General features: G+C 41.9%; 1 protein-coding gene across 1 annotated transcript in view; it reads left to right on the top strand.

The window, feature by feature from the left end:
• Nucleotides 1-24,563, top strand: part of ak5 (adenylate kinase 5) — a 60,811-nt gene that overhangs the window by 2,996 nt on the left and 33,252 nt on the right. Inside the window, exons 2-6 of the mRNA XM_006634767.3 lie at nt 302-488; nt 1,535-1,702; nt 5,079-5,251; nt 6,403-6,516; nt 11,497-11,688. Coding sequence (XP_006634830.2) covers nt 302-488; nt 1,535-1,702; nt 5,079-5,251; nt 6,403-6,516; nt 11,497-11,688 — 834 coding nt within the window. The remainder of the gene's footprint in view (nt 1-301; nt 489-1,534; nt 1,703-5,078; nt 5,252-6,402; nt 6,517-11,496; nt 11,689-24,563) is intronic.

Here is a 24,563-nt window from a genome sequence, read left to right as displayed (position 1 = left end):
TTTTATGAACCACTATAAATATTATTATAAACAACAACAACGACAATAATAACAATAATTGAAAATAATAAGTAAAAAAACTGTAGGGCTAAGAATTCAGATGTAGCATGAATGGATAATAAGAGGTACAGGCGGCAGTGAGGCAGCCTGCGTGCAATGGGTGCCACGTATTGCCACAGAGGCTCTGTAGTTCACTGGTGAGGAAGTGGGTCCTGTTAAACACACAAAGCACTTCAGGATTGAAAATGAGCCGTCCAGGAAGCAAGGGGTGAGGTGTTTACTCCGTGCATTGCTGTTGCAGAGCCTGCTAACTGGCTTGATGTACTATCGGCCGGATGACCCAGTGGAGTACTTGGAGAGCTGTCTGAAGAAGGTGAGGGAGCTTGGAGGAACCGAGAAGGTCCGATGGGACACATTTGTCGGCCAAGAAAAAAAATCTTTACCCCCACTCAATGGCGGACAGTGCAGAAGGTCATTCTTCAGAAACGGTAAGTGTGCATTCACAATGCACAACGTTCGCCTGCCGTCAGCAGTTCAGGTCGAGGTGTGGGATGAACAGCTATCAAGAATGGGTTTCGAATTGTGGCACGTTTTGCTTCAAAACAGCTTTGATGCAAAATGCGAGAAAAACAGGCTCCGAAGATTTGTCGTTTTGGGCAATAGACTTTGCTGAATATTGTTGCGACTGCAATGTAATCCATCAACAGGTGTCTTTGTGAGATAGGACGATACCCTTATCTGAATAATACCTGAAGGGCAGGACTACTGCATATAAAAACAAAACAAAACTTTTATTGTGGTCATGAGATATGGAAATCCTATGAAAAACTGCCACAGTTCTCCAGTTCATGCGTGCAGGCGAAAACTTTGTAGGTGCCGTGGTTTTTCAAACCAGCACCTTTATGAGGGAAGAAATATTTTTCCCTTCTGCAATGCTTCTGCGCTTATTCAAGCCTGAACCCAGTAAACAGGGGCTGTAAAATGGGACTGTAGATCCGTGGATAAGATTAGAGATACGATACCTGGTCACAACCAGCTATTTGCCTGCTTCAATGTCTGCCGTTTTAATTAAACCGTTCTATTGGTCCGCTGTGAAATTTGGCCAAACTAATTCAGAAGGAGCAGTGGTGTGATTTGGATTAGCTGCTTTATTCTGTTCACTTCCCTGGCTGATGGAACTGCTTCATGACCATAAGCTATCACCCTCCTCCACCACCACCACCACCACCACCACACACACACACATTTCACAAGGAATGAGCTAGGGAGCCGCTGTAGGGGTGATTCGAGTTGCAAGGGTGCAGGTGGAGGGAGAGGTGAAAATAATAATGTGTGAGCGGGGGATCCGGAATCGGGATATTTTCATGTCATGTGTGGGCCAGGGTAGGGTTCAACCTCCTCCTGCACGCTTGCTAAGATTTCACATGTATAATCTCTTATCCTGTTGTCACATGGCTCTTCCAGAGACAGATTCACCTTGTTCTCCATGCTGCAATTTTTGTAAATCGGCTCTTTGTTTCTCTTCCCCCTTCAGTGTTGCCAGATAGCCCTAATTTCCCTTACCGACGGTATGACCGCTTGCCTCCGATCCACCAGTTTTCCATTGAGAGCGACACCGACTTGTCCGAAACAGCAGAACTCATTGAGGAGTATGAAGTATTTGACCCCACTAGACCTCGTCCCAAGATCATACTCTTAATAGGTAAGAAAAGTGACCATAACTAAAATGGTCGTTTAACTGAAACTGAGTTTTCCCCTCAGGTTTTATTAAGAAACTCCATATTTGTTAGAATTTGGTCATCCACAAGGCGGTCTTAATGTTTTCTGCTGTTAAAAGATTATGATATTTTTTCCAAGGCATGAAATAGCAAAGGACAGCACTGTAAGAAACTGGTTTGTTTGGGCAGTTCAAGCTAAATGTATTCTCTTATTAACGGTCTTATTGACATCACTACAAGCTTCTGTCCTACATTTCTAGAATTCTGTTGACCTACTGTCACAAATTGAACAGTCAGTTCCAATTTCTCTGTGAGTTGGAGAAATTTGCTTTAATTTCTTTAGAACCACAAACCTACCATATATAACATTTGTTCCTTTTTTCATAAAAATACTCATTTTTAAGTTGCTGTAAGAGTTGTGAACCTTTACAGTTACTGTAAATGAACCTCTGCTAAAGTTATTTAATTTATCACTTTTGTTCCCAACTGCTGGTTATGATTAGGGCTAGTGTTTTCCAGCAGTGAAAAAAGGAATCATTTTGGGTTTCAAAAGCTCTACATTTCAGTTATGTTTAAATTAAATTTGAAAAGCGAAATACCATCTTATGAAAAATATGCAAATTGGTTACAGCACCAAAACACACTATAATTCAATGTTAGGGAGCACTCAAAAATTTATATTTGATTTTATAAAGAAATATATTTATAAATAAAACAATAAATAGATGTATATTTATTCAAAATATAAATAAATGCAAAATTTAAGTTAAAAAAACATTATGTTAATGTTAAAAAACATCATTTGTATATAATAAAGTGCAGTTTGTCAATGAAAAGAAGCTGGCTGAACATTTTATGCCACAAGATAACAGTTCAGAAAATCTGGGATTAAATTCCCCAATTTCAAACAAACTAGAAGTACTTTCGCTCCTAGAACAAGTGGTTTTTGTAAAAAACAAAATTGCATCCTACGTAAACCAACAATCACAGTCCACCTACACACAAGTGGTCTGTATTAACAGCAGCGAACATCAATTTTAACAAACTTATGAATCCAGAATAACAAATTATAAGGCCTTATTTGCAAAGAAAATGACTCTAACTTTGTATGTTTTGTAGAAGTATAAGTACATAGGAATCTTAGTATTGAAAAAGTTTTGGTAATTTACAACCAAAGAGCTTAAGTAAGGGAGCCGTTTGTAATGAACCTACTGTATCGGCCCTGTTCTGTGAGTTGAGAGACTGTAGCTGCAATGCCTAGAAATGAGACAAGAGACAGGAAATAGAAAGCACCAAGCATTTAATCTTCAGGCCATCCTCTGTGGATATGCGTTCCAAACGTGAGCTCACTCATGAAGCAGGTTTGGAAATTAACCACAGTCATTTCAAGGATTCCCAGAAAGCACTGACAACTTTTTGTTGAATTACAGGCCTGTCTTAATTAGACAGAATATTTTTGGGAAGCAATTGTATCTGGATGAAATACTTGTGATCATTGATATTCACGTTTCAATAACAAGATGATAAAGTCTGTATGTGTTGACTTTTTTTTTCATTTTTTGCAAGCCCTAGGTGTGCTTTTGAAAAGAAAACTACCTTTGTGGTAATGTTTAATTTGAGCCCTTGGAAACCTTTGCAATTTTTCACTGATTGCCCAGTTCCTATCTTTGGCATTAAAATGTATTCAAAAGGTTAGAGAGAGATTGTTAGCTCTTCAGCAATCATGCGTCCTTATTAATTTTTCTGCTTTGCACTGATAGTCATCGTGTACTACACCTCGTTCTGACCTCGTTCAAAAATGACAAATACAGTATTTGGATTTTCTTGCTATGATTAGCTTTTGACAGGTTAACATATTTCAAAGAGAGGATTATAAATTGCTGCCCTTTTAAGATAAGCTGGGAACTAACAGAGCAAAACGTTCAGTGAACAATTATTAAATAAGGCTACGATAACTGAAGGACAGATTATGGCAGATTTAAGATGGGAATAGTTCCTTTCAGTTGCAGACATGCTTAGATATGCGGAAAGTGAATATGAAATGTCACCGTCAGCCATGCTGAGTGTTTAAGCGTCCTGCAAATCCTAGTGGAAGCCATGTGGCTCTCTCCAGTCATGTTCTGTAAACGAAAGGTTAACCCTAAGACCTTGCTTTAAGCCCTGCTCATTTACCGCTGTGCACAGTCACATCTTCAGCTTGTGTGGGACTGACAAGCTGTGGTCCGGACAGGAGAATCTGCCCGAATAAGAAGAGACAGCCTGTGTCTTTGGGCTTTTCAGCAAGGAGCCTAGTGTCATCAACTCAAAAGGCATTGGCCTTGACAGATTCGACATAAAAAGAAAATTGCTATGACTCAGAACTTTGTATCTCGATAACAAAAAAATCAGAATTGCGTGATCATGTTTTAAGTGCAGCGTGCACTTCACTTTTCCTTTCACTTCAGATTAGTTTTTTTCTGTTGTCTGCTCTGCATGGAAACAGCATATTCTCTTCTGCTGAGCAGGTTGCATGCTTTAAAAAGATTCTCGAGGTGTATCAGTAGGGACTCAGCACCCTCCACACACACACACACACACACACACACACACACACCAGAAGAAGCTGCATTCTGGGGGATAAGCTGTTAAATTGTGATTCTATCCACCTGCAGAGACATCTTCTCTTCTTCTGTACCCTGATTCAAACCCAACACAGGCTACAAACACTGACCTCAGCTTCCCGAAATCATCCCAGGCCCAGGAGGTGAAGTGTAGGCTCTTGAGACAAGGGAACATGACCTAGGCTCAAAGCCTCAGTGGATAGCCTGAATGCATTATTAATTTTTTGTATGAATTTCCCCCCCAACATGTCTACATTTTAATTGTGATGCCTAAGGCTGTGGATTCCCGATGCCCTCTGTGAAAAAACAGACAATGGAGTCTCTTTCTCTGCACACTGTGCTGTCCCTCTCAGGACATCACAGGAGAGATGCAGTCAAGACCTTGCAAAACTGCAGTGGTGTCATTATGAACACCCCTCCTCCCTGCTAGAAAGACATTTCATGAAGTGTTGATATGCGACCCGTCCTGTATTAAGAAATAAATGCTTTTTTAAAAGGCCAACAGGTTGTCAATACTAAATATTTAATAAAGCCGAGTGTAACATTTCTCCGGTGCCAAAATATTGACGGCGCTCTCAGCTGACCTGCTGACCTTCTCTCTCATGCCCATTGATTTCCCAGCCTTTCTGTTTGAGGATTTTAGACTCGATGAAGAAGTAATGAGGATCAACAATCTTCCTATTCCGTTTGTAAAGTCTAAAAATATGTTCCCTTTCATCTGCTTGTCACATAGCAACCCCGTTCTTTTTTAACTTCGCAGGCGGTCCGGGCAGTGGCAAAGGTACCCAGAGCCTGAAGATCGCAGAACGCTATGGCTTTGAATACATCTCTGTTGGCGAACTTCTCAGAAAGAAGATGATCCACAATGCCACCAGCAACAGGAAATGGAGTTTAATTGCTAAAATAATTACAAATGGAGAACTGGCACCACAGGTATAAACCATTAGTCTAGTAAAACCTTGAGGCTTGAAGTCCTATAATAGCAGCTTCTCATTCCTGAAAAGCTTATCATTTCCCACCCAGCAGAAGTATAATGTGAAATTTCAATAGCTAGGATCAGAATTACATTGGCAAAGTGAGAATTGTTATTCGTTAATTAAAAACAAGCCTTTCATCTACTATTGACACAACTGGCATAATTAATGTTAAGCAGTAACCATCCAGTGCAAGCCCCCTGGGAGCAGAGCAGTTAGTGAAATAATGTATTTGGAAGAGCATGATTTTCTTTTTGAGAACATAACATTGTGGCACAAAGCACCCGTAGGTCTGAGGAATGAGCTTAAGGAAGAGACGTTTTAATGATGTAAAGGGTGGTGCTGTGAAGCGCAGATGATATTTCTCTCAGTTTGTCCGAGACAGACCGTGCATCATTACTGGACACTGCTTTAGAAGATGGGTTTTGTATCTGTGGACACGCCTACATACATGTGTATATTTGCTGTAAGCAGAGAAGTTTGACTCTTCAGGAGTCATAAGTGATGAAGGGATTTCCAGTCCTGTAAGTGACCAAGAATTAAACAAAGATGGACGCATGACTGGGGAGCCCACCCGCTATTTAAACTGAATGTAGAGGGATCAATGGATAAGGAGCACAGAAGGTTCGAGGTATAAAATCTGACTGATGCAGCCTCTGGAAGCTCAGTTCTGGGATATGTTTCCTTTTACGTCTTTGTTTAATGTGCTTTGTTTTTCGTCTGGTTCTTGTGTTTGCATAAGCAGTTAAGCAAGCGCAGGCAATTTGGTTAAACCCTGTACATTGTGCAAGTGTGTCGTAGATCCAGGCATAGTCTCCATGAAGGGCTTGGATTAGGGTACAGACAGCACCTTCTGTGATCTCCGCCTAAAAAGGTTTTTCAAGGGAAATTCCACACCTGCATGTCTGTTATTCCTGGGACTTCCCAGCTTCCAATGAAACACCCTTCTTCCCAGCACCGGGCTTGTCATTATTGAAACCTTCTGTGATTCATCTTTGTGTAAATATGACAGACACTAATAAATACATAGATCTATTTCTAAAATGTAAAAAAAAAAAAAACATCTTTTAAATTTTTACCTCTTTGACCAAAGACTGTGCTTCCCTCCAGGAAACCACGATTACAGAGATAAAACAGAAAATCATGCAGATCCCAGATGCCCATGGGATAGTAATCGATGGCTTTCCTCGTGACGTTGGCCAGGCGTTGTCTTTTGAAGACCAGGTAAGCTCCTCTAGTCCTTATTTCATCAAAACATTTCAGGAATACATTAGGTTTTGCTAGTCACTAGAATTTGGAGTCACGGTGGTAACAGCATCCATTACCAACTCAGTTTTCTTTTTACAAATGCACGTCATATTGCTTTCGCCTGTAATCAATTTAACACCATGAAACGCTGAGTGATGCTCCAGACAGGGTTAAAAATCTTATTGCTAAAAACTGTACTTGTGTAGGCGGCGCTGATGAAATGTTACATTACCTCTTAGCAGGGCTCCATCTGTGATTAACTGTGTGCATGTGTGGCAAGTGTTTTATACGGTCTGTGGGCATCTACAGTATATGCAAAAAAGGAGCTAGGTCAATAAATATTAAAAATGGACGTGGGTGGGTAAAAATAATCCTATTTCTCACACGGTGTTAAGTGACACACTTTTAATCAGTAATTGACACTGTGTCACCCAGCCTTCAGATTTCACCTATAGCCGTCATGGGCATTAACTCCATCAGCATGAGCTTTGTGTCCAGCTCAGCTGAGAGCTCAACTCCTGGTTCTGCACATTGTCCCTCTGACAAACTGCAAAGGGGTAGCTAGTGTGCAAAACTCTTTTTTAACCCGAGTGCGGCCCCTCCTATCTCAGTTTCCACCCAGTCGGACAGCTTTCTTTTCATCTCCCAGTCAGCTGAGATCATAGCTAAGTTGGGCTTCTGGTGGAGCACCAGTTTCTGTCACCTTGAGGTATCTGGGCTGCTTCAGTGATCATCATTGTGTCACAGGGCCCAGTGCACTGAGCTGGTTACAGAAGTGATGTCACCCCCCTCTGAGATCTCTGAGATGAAGACAGTGTGACATGTGACTGGGGCAGAGCAGGAAGATTCTGGTTGAGTTACCCGCCCTGTAGGCAGTGGTCTTGTACATGCTGTGAGCTCGTGAGTAACCGGGATCGAATCCTGGCAGGAGCAGGGAGAGTTACGTCTGGCGGTCCTGCAACATCAGAGCTACAGCTGGTGAAAATGCAAACATCCGACAGGCAGTTTAACCTCTGTGGAGCATTTGGCTGTGTCAAAACAGAGAATGAAACCCCTTCAAGAAAATGGTGTGGACACAGTAGGGATCGCCTGGATGGGGGCCAAACTGTCTTTGTATGCCTCTCATTGTACTTGAACATGAATCCAATCAGCTGAGACGGGATACATTTTGCAGGACCGAAGACTGAAATAGCAACACAGCCAGCACAATGCTCACATCTACAGTTTTTCATCTCACCTAAGAACCTAAGAAATTCAATTGAAAACCGTGCTGCTTAATTGAGTGTAGGGCTATTTCCTTTAAAGTGCAGGCTTTTGTACTGATACCTCAGTACTATAATCAGATACAGAACGTAAAGTGAATGTCACAGGAGAATGACGGTTTGTTCCTGTCAAACTGCCCCTATTACCTCTCCAGTGATGAAAAAAAGGAAATTTAGCCATGTCTAAGAAAAGAGAGAAAAGGCTTTCAGGACAAAATGGAAGTCAATGTGAAAGAAACGCATTGTTTAACGAAAAATTAGGCCTAGCAGGAGCATGTTTTGTTGCCTGTATAATTGCTTTAAGAATATCAGCGACAACAGTGGATCCTGAAAGTGAGAGACGGCAGATTCACTGTCTTCCTGTTTATCTCGGAGACAAGACAGCCAATTACATTGATATGCCCCTTGTTTTAACTAAGAAGGTGTGAGATGCCTAAGAATAGATGTCAGCTACAGCAGCTAAAAGGCATGTGACCTAATTAGGGGCAAACTAATTTGCCGGTCTCTCTGTTGTCAGAGCACCTCCTGCAGTTATTGGAATGGCAGGACAGAAATGAAATACCGGTGCTGTGAGGGAGACTCGTTAGTGCTGTTTCTCTGGTATGGCGTGTCCATGCTGTGTCTGTCATATCTGCGTCTCAGAAAAATTGTCTTGAATCCATTCGCAGTGCGGCTCAGTTGTTCCACATGCCTCCATTTTTACTTCAGTTTTGCAGTTTTGTGGTTGCGACTAGCAACGGCCTGCAGGGAACTGCATTCTGGCGTGAGATGGTGATACAAAATGCAGGTCAGCCTAAAAACAAACCAAATCCACAGATCTCTGTGAGAGCTGTAATCTACCAATCCTGTTCGGTAAAGCTCACACTAAATCTTCTCTGTGATTTTGATGTGAAACCTCAGGGATTAAAGAAGAAAAAATGGTGCAATCACTTATTCTCTCACACTGCAGTGCCAGATGACAAGTGCATGCTAGCCATTTCTAAGCTGCATGTCTGAGGCTATATAGAACTCTCTGTAAGGCTGAAATAAGTACAAGGCTAAGAAGAGACATACGATTGATTCTGGCAGTCTAAACTACCAGCACAGATTCCCCTCACATTCAGAGCTGTGTAATTACCAGATGCTGACTGAAGCTAACATCGAGACTACAAGACATGCCTGCCTTTAATGGTCTCTAACCCAAAATAAAGGCTTGACATTTCAAATAGCGACTGTATAAATCGATAACAATAGAAAAGACCCCAGTCCAGTCCTGCATATTCCTGTGTGTAATTTACAAATTGTTGTTCAGAAAGTACAACTACTATTACAGTGAATCAGAGTCCCGCAGTGTCTCTCCAGCACGCCAGTCTCGTCATCTGACTGACCAGATGGTTTTATAGCCAAAGATGATTATGTGTGGTCAGAATGAGGACACCCAATGTACGTTTTGTTGGCGTAAAAATAATTGAATATATTTACACGAACATGGGTTTATCACTGTTACACATCAATTTCCCTACGGGATTAATAAAGTATTATCTATCTTATCTTATTGAACCACATTTTTATACAACATACTATTATATAGGCTAACTGAGACCCTCAAGATGCATACCAGATGCCCCTTCAACATCATGTTTTAATTCAGAAATTTTTCTTTTGATTTGTGCATATGGTAGTACAGAGCACGCTGTAGAGTTAAGCAATAAACAATTAAACTCATTATTCTAATTGTCCAAAGGAGAGCTAAAGATATGAGAAATCTAATTCTGAGCCCAGTTTTTTTTAGCTGCTGTCGATGGCCTCTTGCAAGTACATGCTTTATAATAATAAATCCTTACACATAAATAGCGCTTTTCTGGAGACTCACTCACGGCGCTTTACAGGTAATGGGGATCCCCTCCACCACCACCAGTGTGCAGCCCCACCTGGATGGTGCGCCAGTACGCCAACCACACACCAGCTCTCAGTGGGGAGGAGAGCAGAGTGATGAAGCCAGTTCAGAGATGGGGATAATTAGGAGGCCATGACTGGTAAAGACCATGGGAAAATATGGCCAGGACGCAGGGGTAGCACTCCTACTCTTTTCAAGAAACGCCCTGGGATTTTTAATGACCACAGAGAGTCAGGTCCTCAATTTTATGTCTTATCCAAAGGACAGTGCCATCTCACAGTTTAGTGTCCCCATCTTTATCCTGGGGCATTAGGACCCACACAGACTGCAGGGTGAGCGCCTCCTGCTGGCCCCACTAACACCTCTTCCAGCAGCAACCTTAGTGTTTCCCAGTAGGTCTCCCATCCAGGCACTGGCTAGGCTCACACCCGCTGAGCTTCAGTGGGTTGCCAGCCGGGAGATGCAGGCTGATGTGGCTGCTGGCTTACCAAGAGAGAGGAGTTTGTTGTGAAAGACATTAAGAAAGCTGGAAAAAACGTCTGATGTAAGACTTGGCCAAAAGTGGGTCTTTGGCCTGGTCTCCTGCGCTGAGATGTGTGCACAGGACCGCAGCAGTGTGGGGGTGGGCACAGGGGCGCTTTAGACAAGGAGACATGGCTTCAGCCCAACCCCTCTCATTCCGAGCGGTGGAGCACTGCTCAGATAGTGGGGGCTCTGTGGTGGCCTCTAATTTACTGTAACAAAATCAGGGGACTTCCTAAACCTGGAGCCCCAGCCCTGTCCTCCTGAACCATCACAGAATAACAGCAGCACACTCCCCAGGAACTATGGGGGCCACACGGGAGGAAACCCCTCTTTGCATGGTCTTCTGGAACTGCAGTTATTTTTAAAACATAATTATCTTCTTTTAAGCAAGGAATGCCCTAGTTTAACACTCAGCACTGCTTTTCATAATTACAGAAGTATATAAAAGACTATTTTTAAGATTTTGAGAAAGAGGACATTTCTTCAGCAAACACGGCACGTACTGTAGTACCTAGATAACTGCTGTTTGCGTGAACTGAAAATTGTTTATGAAGACATTATACATTATGAGTAACTCTGCATCAGTGTTAATGGCTGTAAACTACGATTAAATATGAGTAGCATGCTGCCTGCTGGTAGTGCAGCATAAATTAATGGTAATTTCACTGTTTATGCCTATCATCCCCTGGGATCTGATTTATTTATTTGTCCAGTGCATTACAGCTGAGACAGAATAATATTCTCCTTCACATGCACCTTATATATATATATTATTGGAATGACTACCAGCTCTTAGTGTTTCGTCATACTGACAAGGGTAGACCACCTCAAGAAACTTCTAATTCTAAATTGTGTTGTGTGTACTGTATATAAAGCCATTATTGGCAGCCATGGACAGCTGTTTGGACAGTCAGTGGACAGCCATGGATGCTTATTTGGGCTCATCAGTGTGGCATAGCTAAGTTTGACCCATGAAAATTGATAAGCCCTACTTCGTCAATTTCCCTTTGGGGTCAATAAAGTCTTATCTTATCTAAAGGGCTGTCTGGGAGGCTAGATGGATCTGCCATTCCACAGTATTGTGAAACAGCGGTGGCTAATTAATACCAATTCCCAAAATTCACAGCGACTGCAGGCTTGTAAATACACACCATAAACCTGAATTGTGTTTCACATAAAAGGCATTGTTCCTAAAGCCAGCATTGTTAGGTTCTTCCAAAGCAGCGCTTGAATGACCTGGGATGGACCTAAACTGAGCACACCATGTGACAGATGACTGACGTCTCTTCACAGATCTGCACCCCGGACCTGGTGGTGTTCCTGGCCTGTGCCAGCCACAGGCTGAAGGAGCGGCTCGAGAGGAGGGCGGAGCTGCAGGGGAGGCCTGATGACAACCCCAAAGCCACGGAGCGCCGCCTGACCAACTTCAAGCAGAATGCCATCCCTCTCGTCAAGTACTTCCAGGAGAAGGGGCTCATTGTCACGGTAAGCAATGTGTGCCAATGTGCTTGGCGGTTGCCAGGCAATATTAAGAACATTCCATTGCAGAACATGCATGCAGTTCCATCACAGGAGCCAGATCTAGAGTTGAATGAATGCCTGTTTTTCTATTATTTTAACCTGGTGTTACAAACAGCACATAAAGAACACTGCTCAGAAACCTGCACTAGCTAGAGTTCTTCATCGCTATATAAATTAAAGTTTATTATTATTTATTATTATTTTAGCTGGATTGGCTCTTTTCGTTTAAGGAGTCGTGATTCTTTCATGAAGTTCTTTCTGAAACGCCCATCCTAAGACATGCTTACTAAAATGGAACGGTGCTGTTTCAAGGTGTAAAACACACAGTCTATATTCTTTTCAGCAGCTTTTCACATTCAAACACCATGTCGTTCTTGAGCATTTACCTTTTAAATTAGAATTACAAATCGATACCTCCAGTTATCCTTAATGCTAGCAGTAAGCACCTCCATCCCTTCTTCTCCTTATTCCATTACAGCACAGATAAGGTATGACCTAAAAAAAATGACTTGCGGATAAATGCAACCTGCTTTCTTTCTTCTCCATGTACTGGGAGGTTCTCAGTAATAGAACTGGCTGCAGATGCCATGAATTATCCAAAGCGCAAAATTCTCCTGGTTTGGTTTTGTTCATATCAGCAATTGTACACCTGGTTGTAGTTACGTAAGTGAAGGGTGTTGTTGGTGCTACCCTGGTCTTGATATATCAACTTGCCATAAGCTGCCTTGCTTTTAAAGAGTCTAAAATAAATAGCACAAGAAGAAATGTCTCCACCAGCTTTTTTTTGCTTAGGCCTTGGTGTTTAACACTGAAATGTCAAAGGAGAATGTAATGGATCCACCCAAGCAGAAGAGAGCAATAGCTCTCTTGTGTTCAAGGGTGGTTTGAAAATTTCTCAGTCTAATTTACAAGAGAACAGTCTGTATGTGTATACACACTGCAGTTTTTATTTTTACTCTTTTATGTCTTCGTTTTATTTATGTGGACTGCAAGAATACAAATAGGCAAAAACAGTCATTGCATTTGGCTCTGAATGGATCAGACCTGTCTCTGTCTGCACCCAGATTAGTAGTTAATCAGTCCTTTTTATGTAATGAGAACAGCAAGGCTCTTCGTAGTGGGTTTTGTAATTTCTTCATGCTGTAGGACTGTTTAGCTATAGCCGGGGCCTGACAATTCCAAGATCCAAGAGTTTTCACATTTTCAATTGCTATTTTACTGGGGTTGATTACTGTTGACCTCACCACTGTTGCTAATTAAAATGTAAATCATTGTGTTAATTTCACAGCAGGAAATCTAATTAGCTGCTGTCCTGTTTGGGCAGCGACTTGGCTGCAAGAGTTTTCCAAGTGTGATCAGATTGTAAATGCACCTGCTTTCTGCCGCTATGAAGAGGGGCTGAGGTGTGAAGAGATTGATTCATCAAAACTGTGAGCAGTGAAGGCTTCTTTTAGACTCTCCTCTATAGGCTATTCATCTGGCGGTGAGAAGGTCAATTAGGATAAATGGAAGAGATCTGTAATAAAATAACCTGCAACAGTGATCAAAATAGTGGATAGTTCTACACTCCATAAGAAAGCATCCATCCAGCCTGAAGTGCAGTATTATGCTGTTCATCTCACCCCTGTTATTACAGATATTTACAATGATTATCTCAGATTGGATTCTAGCATAATTCCTGACCCTAAAACTCAACAGTGACTTGTGTCAATGACTAAAGGCCTGTGGCCTATACCTTGCTTATCATGGATGTTTTTGAATATAGGCTACCGCCGTATTTAAAACCTGTTACTGATTCACACCTCGAGCCATTTCAATCTGCACATCAGATGAGCAGAGTCGATGTGTGTTGTACTCGATATCGTGAGTCCAGGCCTTTCATTTAATTTCATGTTACAGCACCGAGAGGCTCCTCACACACTAACAAGGCAAGTGGATTACAAATCTGCTTTTAATGCCCTTGTCCCTCCTCAGCAGATTGAGTCACTCTTCATGCCTTTGTCTGGGGGATGGATGTGGCTCTGCTCTGTGCCTGGCAGTCAGTCAGAGCTGATCAAGCCCAGAGCAAATGAGCTGGACAGGCCAACTGGCCTCCTCTCCTCCCTAGGCTTTCTTATGTTCCTGTACACTTGCGATATTATGCCTCCGTTTTATTGTGCTGTTTTGGAGAACACTGCAGCAGATACGGTTCACGCCGGAAAAATAGGACAACCCTCACGTGGGGACACAAGCACATTCTGTTAAATCTCCGTCCGCCTGTTTTAGGCAACAGAGACCAGCTCGACTCAACAAGGGCTAAACACAAGGGCTGTGGATGGAGCACGTACGTGGCTTTGGGGTGGTTACAAGACAAGGGACAATAGCAGAGGCTAACACTAGGCTGGTAGTTACACGCAGACTTATTAGGTCTATTTACATAGCAGGGTGGCTGTCAGGGAACCAGTAGGTTGAATGGGAGAATCCTTATGCGTTGCCGTGAGCCCTGCGGAATGCACAGGAGCACAGGGACAATATCCGAAACACGGATGGTCAGCAGGAGAAGCAACTGATATCCAAAAAGCGTGGTCGAAAAAGGCAGGAGTAAAGATCAGGAACCGGGAGATCAGTCGAGGAGGTTTGAACGCGCACAATAGTGAGCATGGGTTGGTGCGTGAGGGAACTTTAAATACTGGAGGGAGAGGGACGTGGTTGGATAAGTGGTCCAGGAGTGAGAATCTGTGGAATCTGGTGCCCGTGGGAATGTGATGGATTCCGTTAGGTTTTTAGATATGTCACTGTTGCTATGCACTTGAACTAGTTAATGTGCACTTCTGCACATTAAAGATTTGAACTGAAGTTAATCCTACGGAGCTGTGCAACTGTGCACTACCTGTATAATGGCCTTTGTGGGGGAAAAAAAAAACCTCTATCAAAGCTGTATCATGAGATACTCTTCAGGAGTTTAAAAAGGTTCCATTGTTAGGTGATAGCATAATCACTTCATTCTCTGTAGTCAGTTAGTGCTTTATAGTTCTGACTATATGCCTGCTGCAAAGACTTTTTTGGTGCAAAAACACACACTGAAATAGTGAATGCTGAATTTGGAAATTGATTCAAGCTACATGTTGGAGGTGGGGTTAGCCGGCGGTATTCTTGTTTGATTTTTCCTGTAAGAGACTGATTTTCACTTTCACAGCAAATGAAAAATGCATGCCGAGACGTCTTGAAATACCGTCAGCCACCTGCGAATGTGAAAGAACAGCATGATTCAACAGCAAAAAAAAGGCAGTGGGGGGAGAGAGTTTTTCAATTAAAAAAAAAAGTGAAAATAAAGGAATGTGCTGCAGTAGTAAGTCAGCACATCATCTCCTCCTCTGGAATAATGGCACAATGTGGATGCCACAAGGAAGCTTTGTGGTGCTTAAGTGGTTCTGGGACACGATCCAGAATCCATGATTGGCTGAACATTAATTGGCTCTGAAAGTAGATGAAAAGAAGAACACACCAGGGTGCTCTTTTTAAAATAAGAGGGCATGTAAAAAATATATATGCAATCTAGGGAAATGGTTTTGTAAATGGCATTAGTTGCCGTTTGGCAAAGGGTTTGATAACTGGCAAAAGTCGCCTACCTGGAAATGCACGACGTGGAGGCCCCAGTTTGAACACCTTGGGGTCTGTGGCTTTGCCGAGAGTGTGCCGAATTGCAGAGAGCAAGGAGCACCCAGACTGGAGTTTGGCAGGGAAGGCAGGTGTGAAGGGTAGGGGCCGATAGGGAGCGACCACCTAAAGATGAAAGCCACGTTTAATGGCCAGGAAGTGTCATAGGACATAGCGTGTTAAAAATGAATGCACAAAAGCTGAAAAGCTGATGTTTTTCCAGCCACAAGGCTGCAGAACTGAAATGTCGCACAACTGGCATTTTTGCTAATGACATGCAAATTATGTAACACGGGTCTTGTTGATTCAGATTTGTCTGCTGTGATGTCTGGTATCATGTCGTCCTGGTTGCTAAAAAGTGGCAGCAGTAGAGGATGGTTTCGCAGCTGTAGGTTTGGCTGTGCCCATGAGTGCCACTGCGCAGCTCGCTAGCCCAGACAGAAGCTCCAAGCCCGTTCTGTCGCTGGCCTTTTAAAGCTGCTGTTTGTGGAGATTGTTGCAGATTTTCCCTGGGAGCTAAAGTGGCAGATTCCAACAGTCCCCACCCCAAGGGTAATGCACTCAGCTACTGCACAATTCATTAATTCTGTAGCAGCAGTGGCATGTCTAAACTCAAGGCTCCAGTGTGTTGTAACTCCTTAACACTTTACGCCCTGATCAGTAGACAGCATGCATGCAGCATCTTGTATTTTTCAAGAACATCAGTGGAATTAAAGCATTGCGACATTTAGCCTAAAATGATGAAAAAGATTCCACCCTGGCGAGGTCAAGATGTATATTTTCCTGACCCCTTTTGCACAGCAAATGGACTGAAGAGGCAAGGCAGTGAAATAAGCGATGTTTAAAGTCCTCCAACGTAAGTCATTTCCTCCGTCTCAACCCTCTCAACGATGTCTGCTGTCCTGTACCCGGGTACAGACGCCATTCTCAACCTGAGATCTCCAAGTAGCCAGATCTTTAGTCAAGTAAGAAAAGTGGGCCAACAGTTGCCTTTGTGCTATTAGTGGTGGATTGTTCATCATGATCAAGGTGTAAACAATCAGAATCAAAATGATAGTTTTCATATGTGCTACTATGGATTAAATGTTAACATAAAAAATATGATCCATTTATTTAATATGTTTGTCACTAAACATCCCATAAGGTAAGGGTAAGGATAATCATTCTTACCCCACATGTTAAATGTGTAACGTAAATGCTGGATTTCAGCACTGAAAATCTTGCGTTTAAAAGTGCTTGCACGCTTACCATATTCATCCACATTCTCACACAAACACTCACACTCACCATCATACACTGCCCACCAAAAAGCAATTTGTTTCTGTAAGGACAAAACTCATTGAAATGGAAAGGATTTCTCTAATCCTGATGAGCTAATTCTTCTTTACAAGGGAAGCAATAAAAGGCTTTTCTTATTCCAGGTAGGCTGTGTTTAGAAAGCTGAATTGGTTATGAAGTATTTCGACTGGTGCAATTTCGCTTTGTCCACCAAACTGCCACAGTGAGTTAGTGATGAAGTCGGCACCTGGTGATGTTTTCGAAGCCTCTCTAAATAGACTTATTGTATAACAGCCGTGTCTCCAGATAACAGCCGCCTTTCTCAACATGGGGTCGTTCTTAGATAAACATCCATGAGCACGTTTGACTGCTGTGACCAGACTGGAGAGGAAAACATTGCTGAATTAAGGTTTGTGCAGATTAAACAGTTTTCAGTCATCAGTACCAGCCAAATATAGTGTTTCTTCAAGTACAGGTGCGTCCGCCTTCTGTCCTACTGTGTGTTAGGGGGAACACGTAAATATCGAAGACATTAGGATGAGATGAAGATCCTGTATTTTTCCCAACTTATGCAATTGCTCTGTGCATTTTCTTTGGGCTCTGCAAAAGTAACGTGATTCAGAGCTCGATTAATGTTTCATATACCGTATGCTGCCCTGGTTTCTCGTAGTCTGGAATCCCAGGGGCTTTGAAATCACATTTGTCATGCAGCAGAAAAAATAATACAAATTTGACTCTTTTTTTTTTATTGCCAACGGACATGTTAGAAAACAGGACAAGTGTGTTGACAGAAAAATATATTTTCATTCCCCCTGCAATTAAAATTGCAAGCCATTTTTTGCAGTGGATTTTACTCCTTCATCATACAACCTGTACATTTATTTTCATCTCTTCAGCTAACTTCTCTTCAGTTAAGCTACCTTTTTTTTCTTACAATGGAGTCATCTAACTGTGTGCTTGATTTAACCCTTTTCAGATAAAACAAGGGTAAGATATTTCACCTAGAATAAATACTTAACTGAAAACAGGGTTCTGATTTCCTATAGCTGGCCAATAAAAAGCAGTAACCTCTATAAATGTATGTATATATTCTTCCCATGGAAGATGAGAAAGTTTAGGATTCTTGGGCATGAGAAGAAAGCAATTAGGAAATTGGCAAGTTTGAGTCAGGAGGTAGTGCATTACATATGCAAGAAACATGCCATACCGTCACCGATACAAACTGTGAGTTATCTGCAAATTATTAATACCCAGACAGCAGCAGGGCCAAGAATTTTAGCAGCATCTGTTATCTTAACAGAAGGCTTCCTGTCAATAGGATCGTCTTATTCTGTTGACCTAATTCTGTGTTCATGAGATACAAACTGAAGCAGCTTCCTACGGAACAAAGGCCCTATCTGACACTAACCAGATGAGTCTCTTGTTTTGTAGTTTTTGTAGTTTACATGTCAGCATTTTGAATTTTTCATTCTTTAAATAAAAAATGCAAATAAGGTCTGTTTAAGAATTCTAAAGTCTTATTTGTGCCAAAGGTAATTATGTTCAGATGTTTTTTTTTCCCAATACCTACCTGTTAGTGCTGCTACTGTATGTGGTACAGTGGTCAGGGTTCTGGACTCAAAATTTGTGGGTTTGTTTCCAGCATGGGGCACTTTTGTACCCTTAAGCAAGGTGCTTTGTTAAGATTGGTCCACTGAGATGCCCAGCTCTATAAATAGGTACATATCTGGATAATAGTATTTGCAGAATGGTGAGTATTCTGTAAAATAGCTCTTCTTTTTCTATATGCATTTGAAGTCAGTTCAATAGTTTTCAAAAAGACCAAATACCCATGCAGAGACCGAGACCAGTTATATGTCTTGTAGTTTGTGGGATTGTGGGTGTCAGTCATGTGATTATGAGTAAAAAAAAAAAGTGACGTTTTAACCCCTACCTGGCTCGATTGGCCTGAGTTTCAAAACACTTTTCTCTTTGCAAAAACACCTTCAAGCAAATGTGTTAGTATTACTACTCTGCATGTGTCTCAGTAGACCATGGAAGGAGATCCTTTTACAATATATCATTTAGTGACTTTTTATGTTGCGTCGCATGGAAAACACAGCACGACGGTGAGCATCTCTTCAGGTGATAGTGGCCCTGGCATCCCTGTTGAGTGCCATCTGACCAGCGGGAGGTCCTGGGACCGAATGAATCAACAACCCCTTACCAGCTCAGAGTGATTGTACACCATAGCGGAGCGTCAGTGAACTGATCTCCAGGCCCAATTAATGGGAAATAAGCATGGAGACTCACCAATCCAGCACACAGTGAGAACTCATAACTGGTGCAGCATTGCTCTTCTGTCATTATCAGGCTACCTCATGGGGGCTTAGTCATTACAAAAAAATTACATTTAAATTATCAGGTTGCTTGAATACAATTTACTTTATTTACTCATCGCCAGGTTGAAAGGAATGCATTATGGTACCATGACAGTGTGGAAAAGAGTGTTCTGAACTCTAGTTCATAGATTGTATGACTCATTAAACAGTTCCCTGTAGGCCAGTGTATAGAACTGTAAGGAGTCATGAAAAACGTGAATTTTAAATCCACAAAGTGAAATCTGGGCATTAGGATCACGAACAGCTAGTTTAAGATGGGAACCTTTTTGATCACTGCGCCAAAATGTGTTTTTTATACCCCACTGTCTGAAATTGAAGTCTGAGCTGAAGTCCTCGTGCATGTGATATTGTTATGGATTTACATCCTGCTCAGAGGAAATGAATGCTAAATTGTAAGCACTTAACTTGATGCTTCACCTAAAACATCACAATCTGAGTTTGACTGATGATCTCCACTCTGACACGTTTATCAGCCTGACGAAACCCAGCTTGTGTCATGTTCCCTGTCATCCCTTCGTAAGGATACGCCTGACCTGCTGCGGTTTCTCAGAAATGCCTGTCCCTGCTCTTTTCATGCCTTGCTTCAGCAGGCACTATTGCCACTCGGGAGGAAGAGTTCCTACAATACAGTACGCTTCCAAAAAAGGAAAAAAAAAACAACAGAAAAGGCAATGAAACAAAAAGTGGTCCTCACACCGACGTATTCCAAATGAGCTTGCAGTGACTTTTTTCACCAGGGCGTATAAAGAGGGTTAGAGCAGGGAGACATCTTCAGTGTCTGCAGGGGGCGAGTCATTATTTTTTATAGTATTGAAATCTCATGTGAACAAAGAAGGAGCTTCAAGATTATGTAAAACCACTGCTCAGAGTTCCCCTGCTCTCATCCCAACACACGCTTGGTACTTGCCCATGTTAGAGCTTGGAAAGTAAAACCGCTCTAATTAAAGGTGGAATGTGTTGCAGTCTCCAAAGCCCTGACTCAATCATGATACAGTGGGGTGCATTTATTGAGGTTGTGGCCTCAAAGTGCAGCTGGTGCATTGGTTTATATTGCTGGTGCAGAGAAAAAGGCATGGAATGAAATGTCAGTGTGACACCCTGCACATACTGTAGATAAAATATTCCACAAAGTCATTACGCCATTGTTGAATTTGTCTGAAAAACATTATCGTTGCAGAAGCTGATTAGATTCTTTAGTAACCAAGTCAAATCTAAACAGTTACTGAAATGGTATTTTTTACTGACAGTGGCTGTGTGCCACATGGAACTGTTACCTTTATTATTGACATTTACTACCTGACAGAGCAAGAACATCTCATCGTCACTATTTAAACAACTTTTCTTTACTGTGAGACTACAGGCTAGGGCTACACATGGTTACTGTTTCTGAATTTTGAAAGCTTCTAAAGCTTTTAAAATGTTTCGGTTGCTCGATTACAGATGGTAGAATGCGATTCATTCTGCTACGGGATTTTTCTCGTTCAAGGGCTCAAATTCAGTGGAAGATCTTTTATTTATTTCTCTGGAGGATTGATAGGGGTATTGGCGTTTTTTTTAATTTTGCTAATGATTCAGAAAGTAATGTAATATTTTAGAATCCATTAGGATTTTCATTTTTGAACAGAACTTCTTTCAGTACAGCTTAAAATAAATTGAATTGGCTCGTGCTTTTAAGTCGTCTTCTGCCTGTTCAGCCCTTGCCTGAGTCACCATATGAAGTGACCTGTGGAGGCCTTCAAAGCTTCTTTTAAAATTTTTAATCTAGTTTAATCCTTTAAAAGGTATCAGGCTACCTTCGTAATTTGTTTTCAAACCATAGCCTTTAGAAGCTACTTCCTTCTGCTTTCCTGAAAAAAACAAGCGTGAAATGGCTCTGAAAAGAATGTGCTCAGGTTTTACCGGAGTGAAATCCACCACAATCTGGTGTATCTGCAGAGTGCTTAAACATGGCAAAAAAACACCCAGACACAAAATCACTGAAGGCCACACACCCACCAAGTAGATGGAACTGAGTCAACGAAGGACAGGGGCAAAGTTAAAAATATACAAGTGTTCACTGTAAAAATTAGGGCTTAAAATGTCCATCTAAGATGTTGGTTTTCAATCATTTCCTTTTTTAATTTAAGAAGTACAAATTCTTTTAAAATACATTTCTTTCAAAAAATCTGAGTGAAGAAATATGCTTGTGTTTGAAAAAAATAACAGACTGATCATTGTTGAGAGCTGAAGGACTGAAATCTTCACCTACTGTATTAGACCTGATTGCACTAAAGAGTTTAGTGTGCTCTCCAGGGATAAATGATCCAATTTTAGTTTGTCTGGTTTGTAACATTACTCCTTACAGTCAGTGCAGGTCTTTAATGGCTAACTGTTCCACAATGACATTTCCCTTGAGCACTGGTGCAGATAAAATGTTCAGTTATTGGTTGCTTTATTGACTTTCTTGGATATCAATCACTAGATATTTAGTTTACAGAAGGGAGAAGTGACAAACATACATTGGGGATGGGAGATAATCAATATGATTCTCTCTCTTCCTTACATTCTCTAACTCTCTTGTTGCTGTAAGACTTTCTTCTTGTCAGCCTGTGTACAATTCACTTTATTCCTTTATTGCTTCATATGAAAGACAAAACCTAGTCATTTATTAACTATAACTCTAGACTTTACAGCTATAAATCCAGATTTTACTTATTTCATTGAGGCATAGATGGAATCTGATGACAGGTATAAACCAAAGAAGCAGCCCATAGACATTAAAATCAGCCTATAGGGGCAAATGACTTTGCTGAGGAAGGATTATCTGGATTATGCATTCAGATTGTCATCTTTAATTTACCGGGGCTGCTGAAATTCAGGTTCAGCAATAAATATGGCTTTCCCAGTGGTATTTTGAGGTCAATGTTGGCTATATGGACAGTATGGAAATTGTTAATTTCATGAAGGATACTAAAAGCACTGCATACGTCTACAGGACATGCACTGTAATAATGCCACGAGTCAGATCGCAGGTGTACTAGAGTTCCCTGGGGGGGATCCATATAAACCAGCCATAGTCTGCAGGAGTTGAACTGACTGCAGGTTGGAAAAAGAAGGGAAGCTGAAAGATCTGTAGGTTTTGCTTTTTTTTTTTCATGTGCTGGCCTACTGAGAAAATCTTTGTGCTGCCTGTCTAACTTTGGTGGCTAAATGCTATTGATATGTTACTACAGTAGTATAACCTGAGGAAATGCCCTTTTTTCTGCTTTCACGCAAAGGAGGTGCTTTCCTTTTTGTTTCATGGTGCAGTGTAACAAAGCCTTTCGTGTAACATTTTGGCCAAACAATAAAAAAGAGTTATTTTGGAAGGAATCCCAGGGTGTAATTTTTTCTCCATGCCAACTCAGGGCAAGGAGAGTGAACAGACAGTGGAGTCTGTTAAGATTAACAGTTTGCTCTGGTGCAATATGTTGCATGGCAAAAATATGAGTGAGGGCAATGCATTGGACTGGTGTGACCTTGTAAAAGACAATGGGTACTACCCACCCCTGGAACAATTTTCCAGGAATTGTTGGAGGATCACACAGTGTCAAGTGACAGTAGAAGAGATTTTTCACAAGGCCATCAAATCTCTGCTTGAACCATTAAAGAATCAGAACTCACTGGCTCAGCTTTCTGAAGGATTCCTGGGGGCAGACCCCTGCACGGTCTTGTCTTTCACCACACATTCACAGAGACTGGTTTGCTATTTTCGCCACTTAATCCCGTTCATCAATGTTAATACTTAATCCAAAATTTGGTATTTAGTTATTTAGTATTAAATTCATCTTGGAGCTCGGTCAAAGAGGCTTGAGAATGAACATGTCTTCTCGCTGTGATGCAGTGAGAAGTGGCTTGGTGAGAAAGGCACCATCCTGGCTGAGAGCTCAACACTAGTTGTATGGCCCTGAGCCCGGCTGGCCGTCTGGTGATAGGGAACACCTGCAGTATGATGAGCACAGCTGCTCTCAGTGAGTAATTAGGTCTCGGAGGGAGTGATATTCCACATGAGGGGAAAGGAGCTATTAGAATAGTCTCTGTGTGAAATTAGCCACTCCTTTGGGCTAGATAAGAGTCTTGTAAGACCAGTTAGGAAGAAAAGGTTTTCAGCCTGTGTCTAAGTGTAAGAATGGAGGGAATGGGAGCTCTGACGAGGGAGGGATTGGGCAGATTTACTTCCCTGTGGGACCTGATGAGAGAAGGACTCTTGAGAAAATACAGCTCAGGCTCTACAGAGGAGTGTTGCAGGTTCTGCACACACAGGCTACATGGCAGCTTGTTCGCCAGACCCAGTGGGGATGAAGTGCACTGCTGAGGAGTGGGCACCTGGAGGAGCTGGGCATCGCCTGGCAAGGTAACAGCGTATCTTCCACCCAGAGTTGAGTTGTCTCAGAGAGTGCAAAAGGAAGGAGGCTTTCCTGGCCAAACAGGATCTGCCAAGAAAGTTCGCGAGAGGGTGCTTGGTGAAGAGTTGAAGGTAATAACTTAAAGATGGATAATTGGCCAACACACAGAGTTAAATGAGTTGAAGACTCCGGTACCTGGTGATTAATGAAGACAGTGAGGAATTAGTGAGTGTGACGGGCCGGTGAAATAGAGCCAAGGGAAGACCAAAGACCAGCAGAAGGAAGTGGGCTGTGCATTGTTCTCTGGAGGGGGTCCAAAGAACAGGACAGATCTCTTAAAAAGTTGGCATACTGGCAGTTTTGGGATGTATAAGGACTATGTATGCCAGCATTAGTCACACTAACTTTCTGGTCAGATATCACTGTGGATGGAATTGTAATCTGAAGCAGGCATAACACCAAGCCCATTCCTTTTACATTGTGCTCTGTGCCTTGCTCAAAAAATATAATATTCTGCATTGCCCTGTACTCTGGAAGACATTTCCAAACATGCATCAGGCATACATTAGTACATGCACAAAGTTCACAGACAGCTGCAGACATAATTATTGGCATGCAGCACACTGAAGAGCATAAACTACCACAAGCCTAGATGAGTGGGAATGCAACAAGTTTGCATTTTCATGACATGAGCAATACAATTTCGGCAGTTTGACAATAACGCTTATTAACAAGGAGTAAGGGCACACAGGAATTAAATTGTGAGATTTGGCTGAACCTGTGTGGCTGAGGGGGCAGCTTCCTGGCTGGAGGATGAGGAGGCTGAGACCCCCTGAAGAGCAAGGGGGTGAACCAAGAGGCAGCTGAAAAGGTGAAAAAGGAGTGGAAAGGGAAGCATAAGACAAATGCAGAAAGAGAGGTTCATTCATGTCTTTGACAGCTTTCAAGAAATGAGGTCAGGAATCGGTATGAGTTAGGACCAGCTGGGGTGGAAGTGATTTAGCTGTCATCATCCCCCCTGAACTTTTATTAATTATGACTCCATTCTAACCAATACACCAGTGAACTGCTTTGTATTCAGTACAGAGCCCTGGTACTCATCTGCAGCTGTACTGCACAGTTCTTTAAATCTCTCAGAAAAGTTCAGTTTAATGCTGCCCTCTAATAATTGATAATTGAC

Source organism: Lepisosteus oculatus, chromosome 9 (assembly GCF_040954835.1).
Source record: "Lepisosteus oculatus isolate fLepOcu1 chromosome 9, fLepOcu1.hap2, whole genome shotgun sequence".
NCBI lineage: Eukaryota > Metazoa > Chordata > Actinopteri > Semionotiformes > Lepisosteidae > Lepisosteus > Lepisosteus oculatus.
This window is presented reverse-complemented; position numbering and strand designations above follow the sequence as displayed.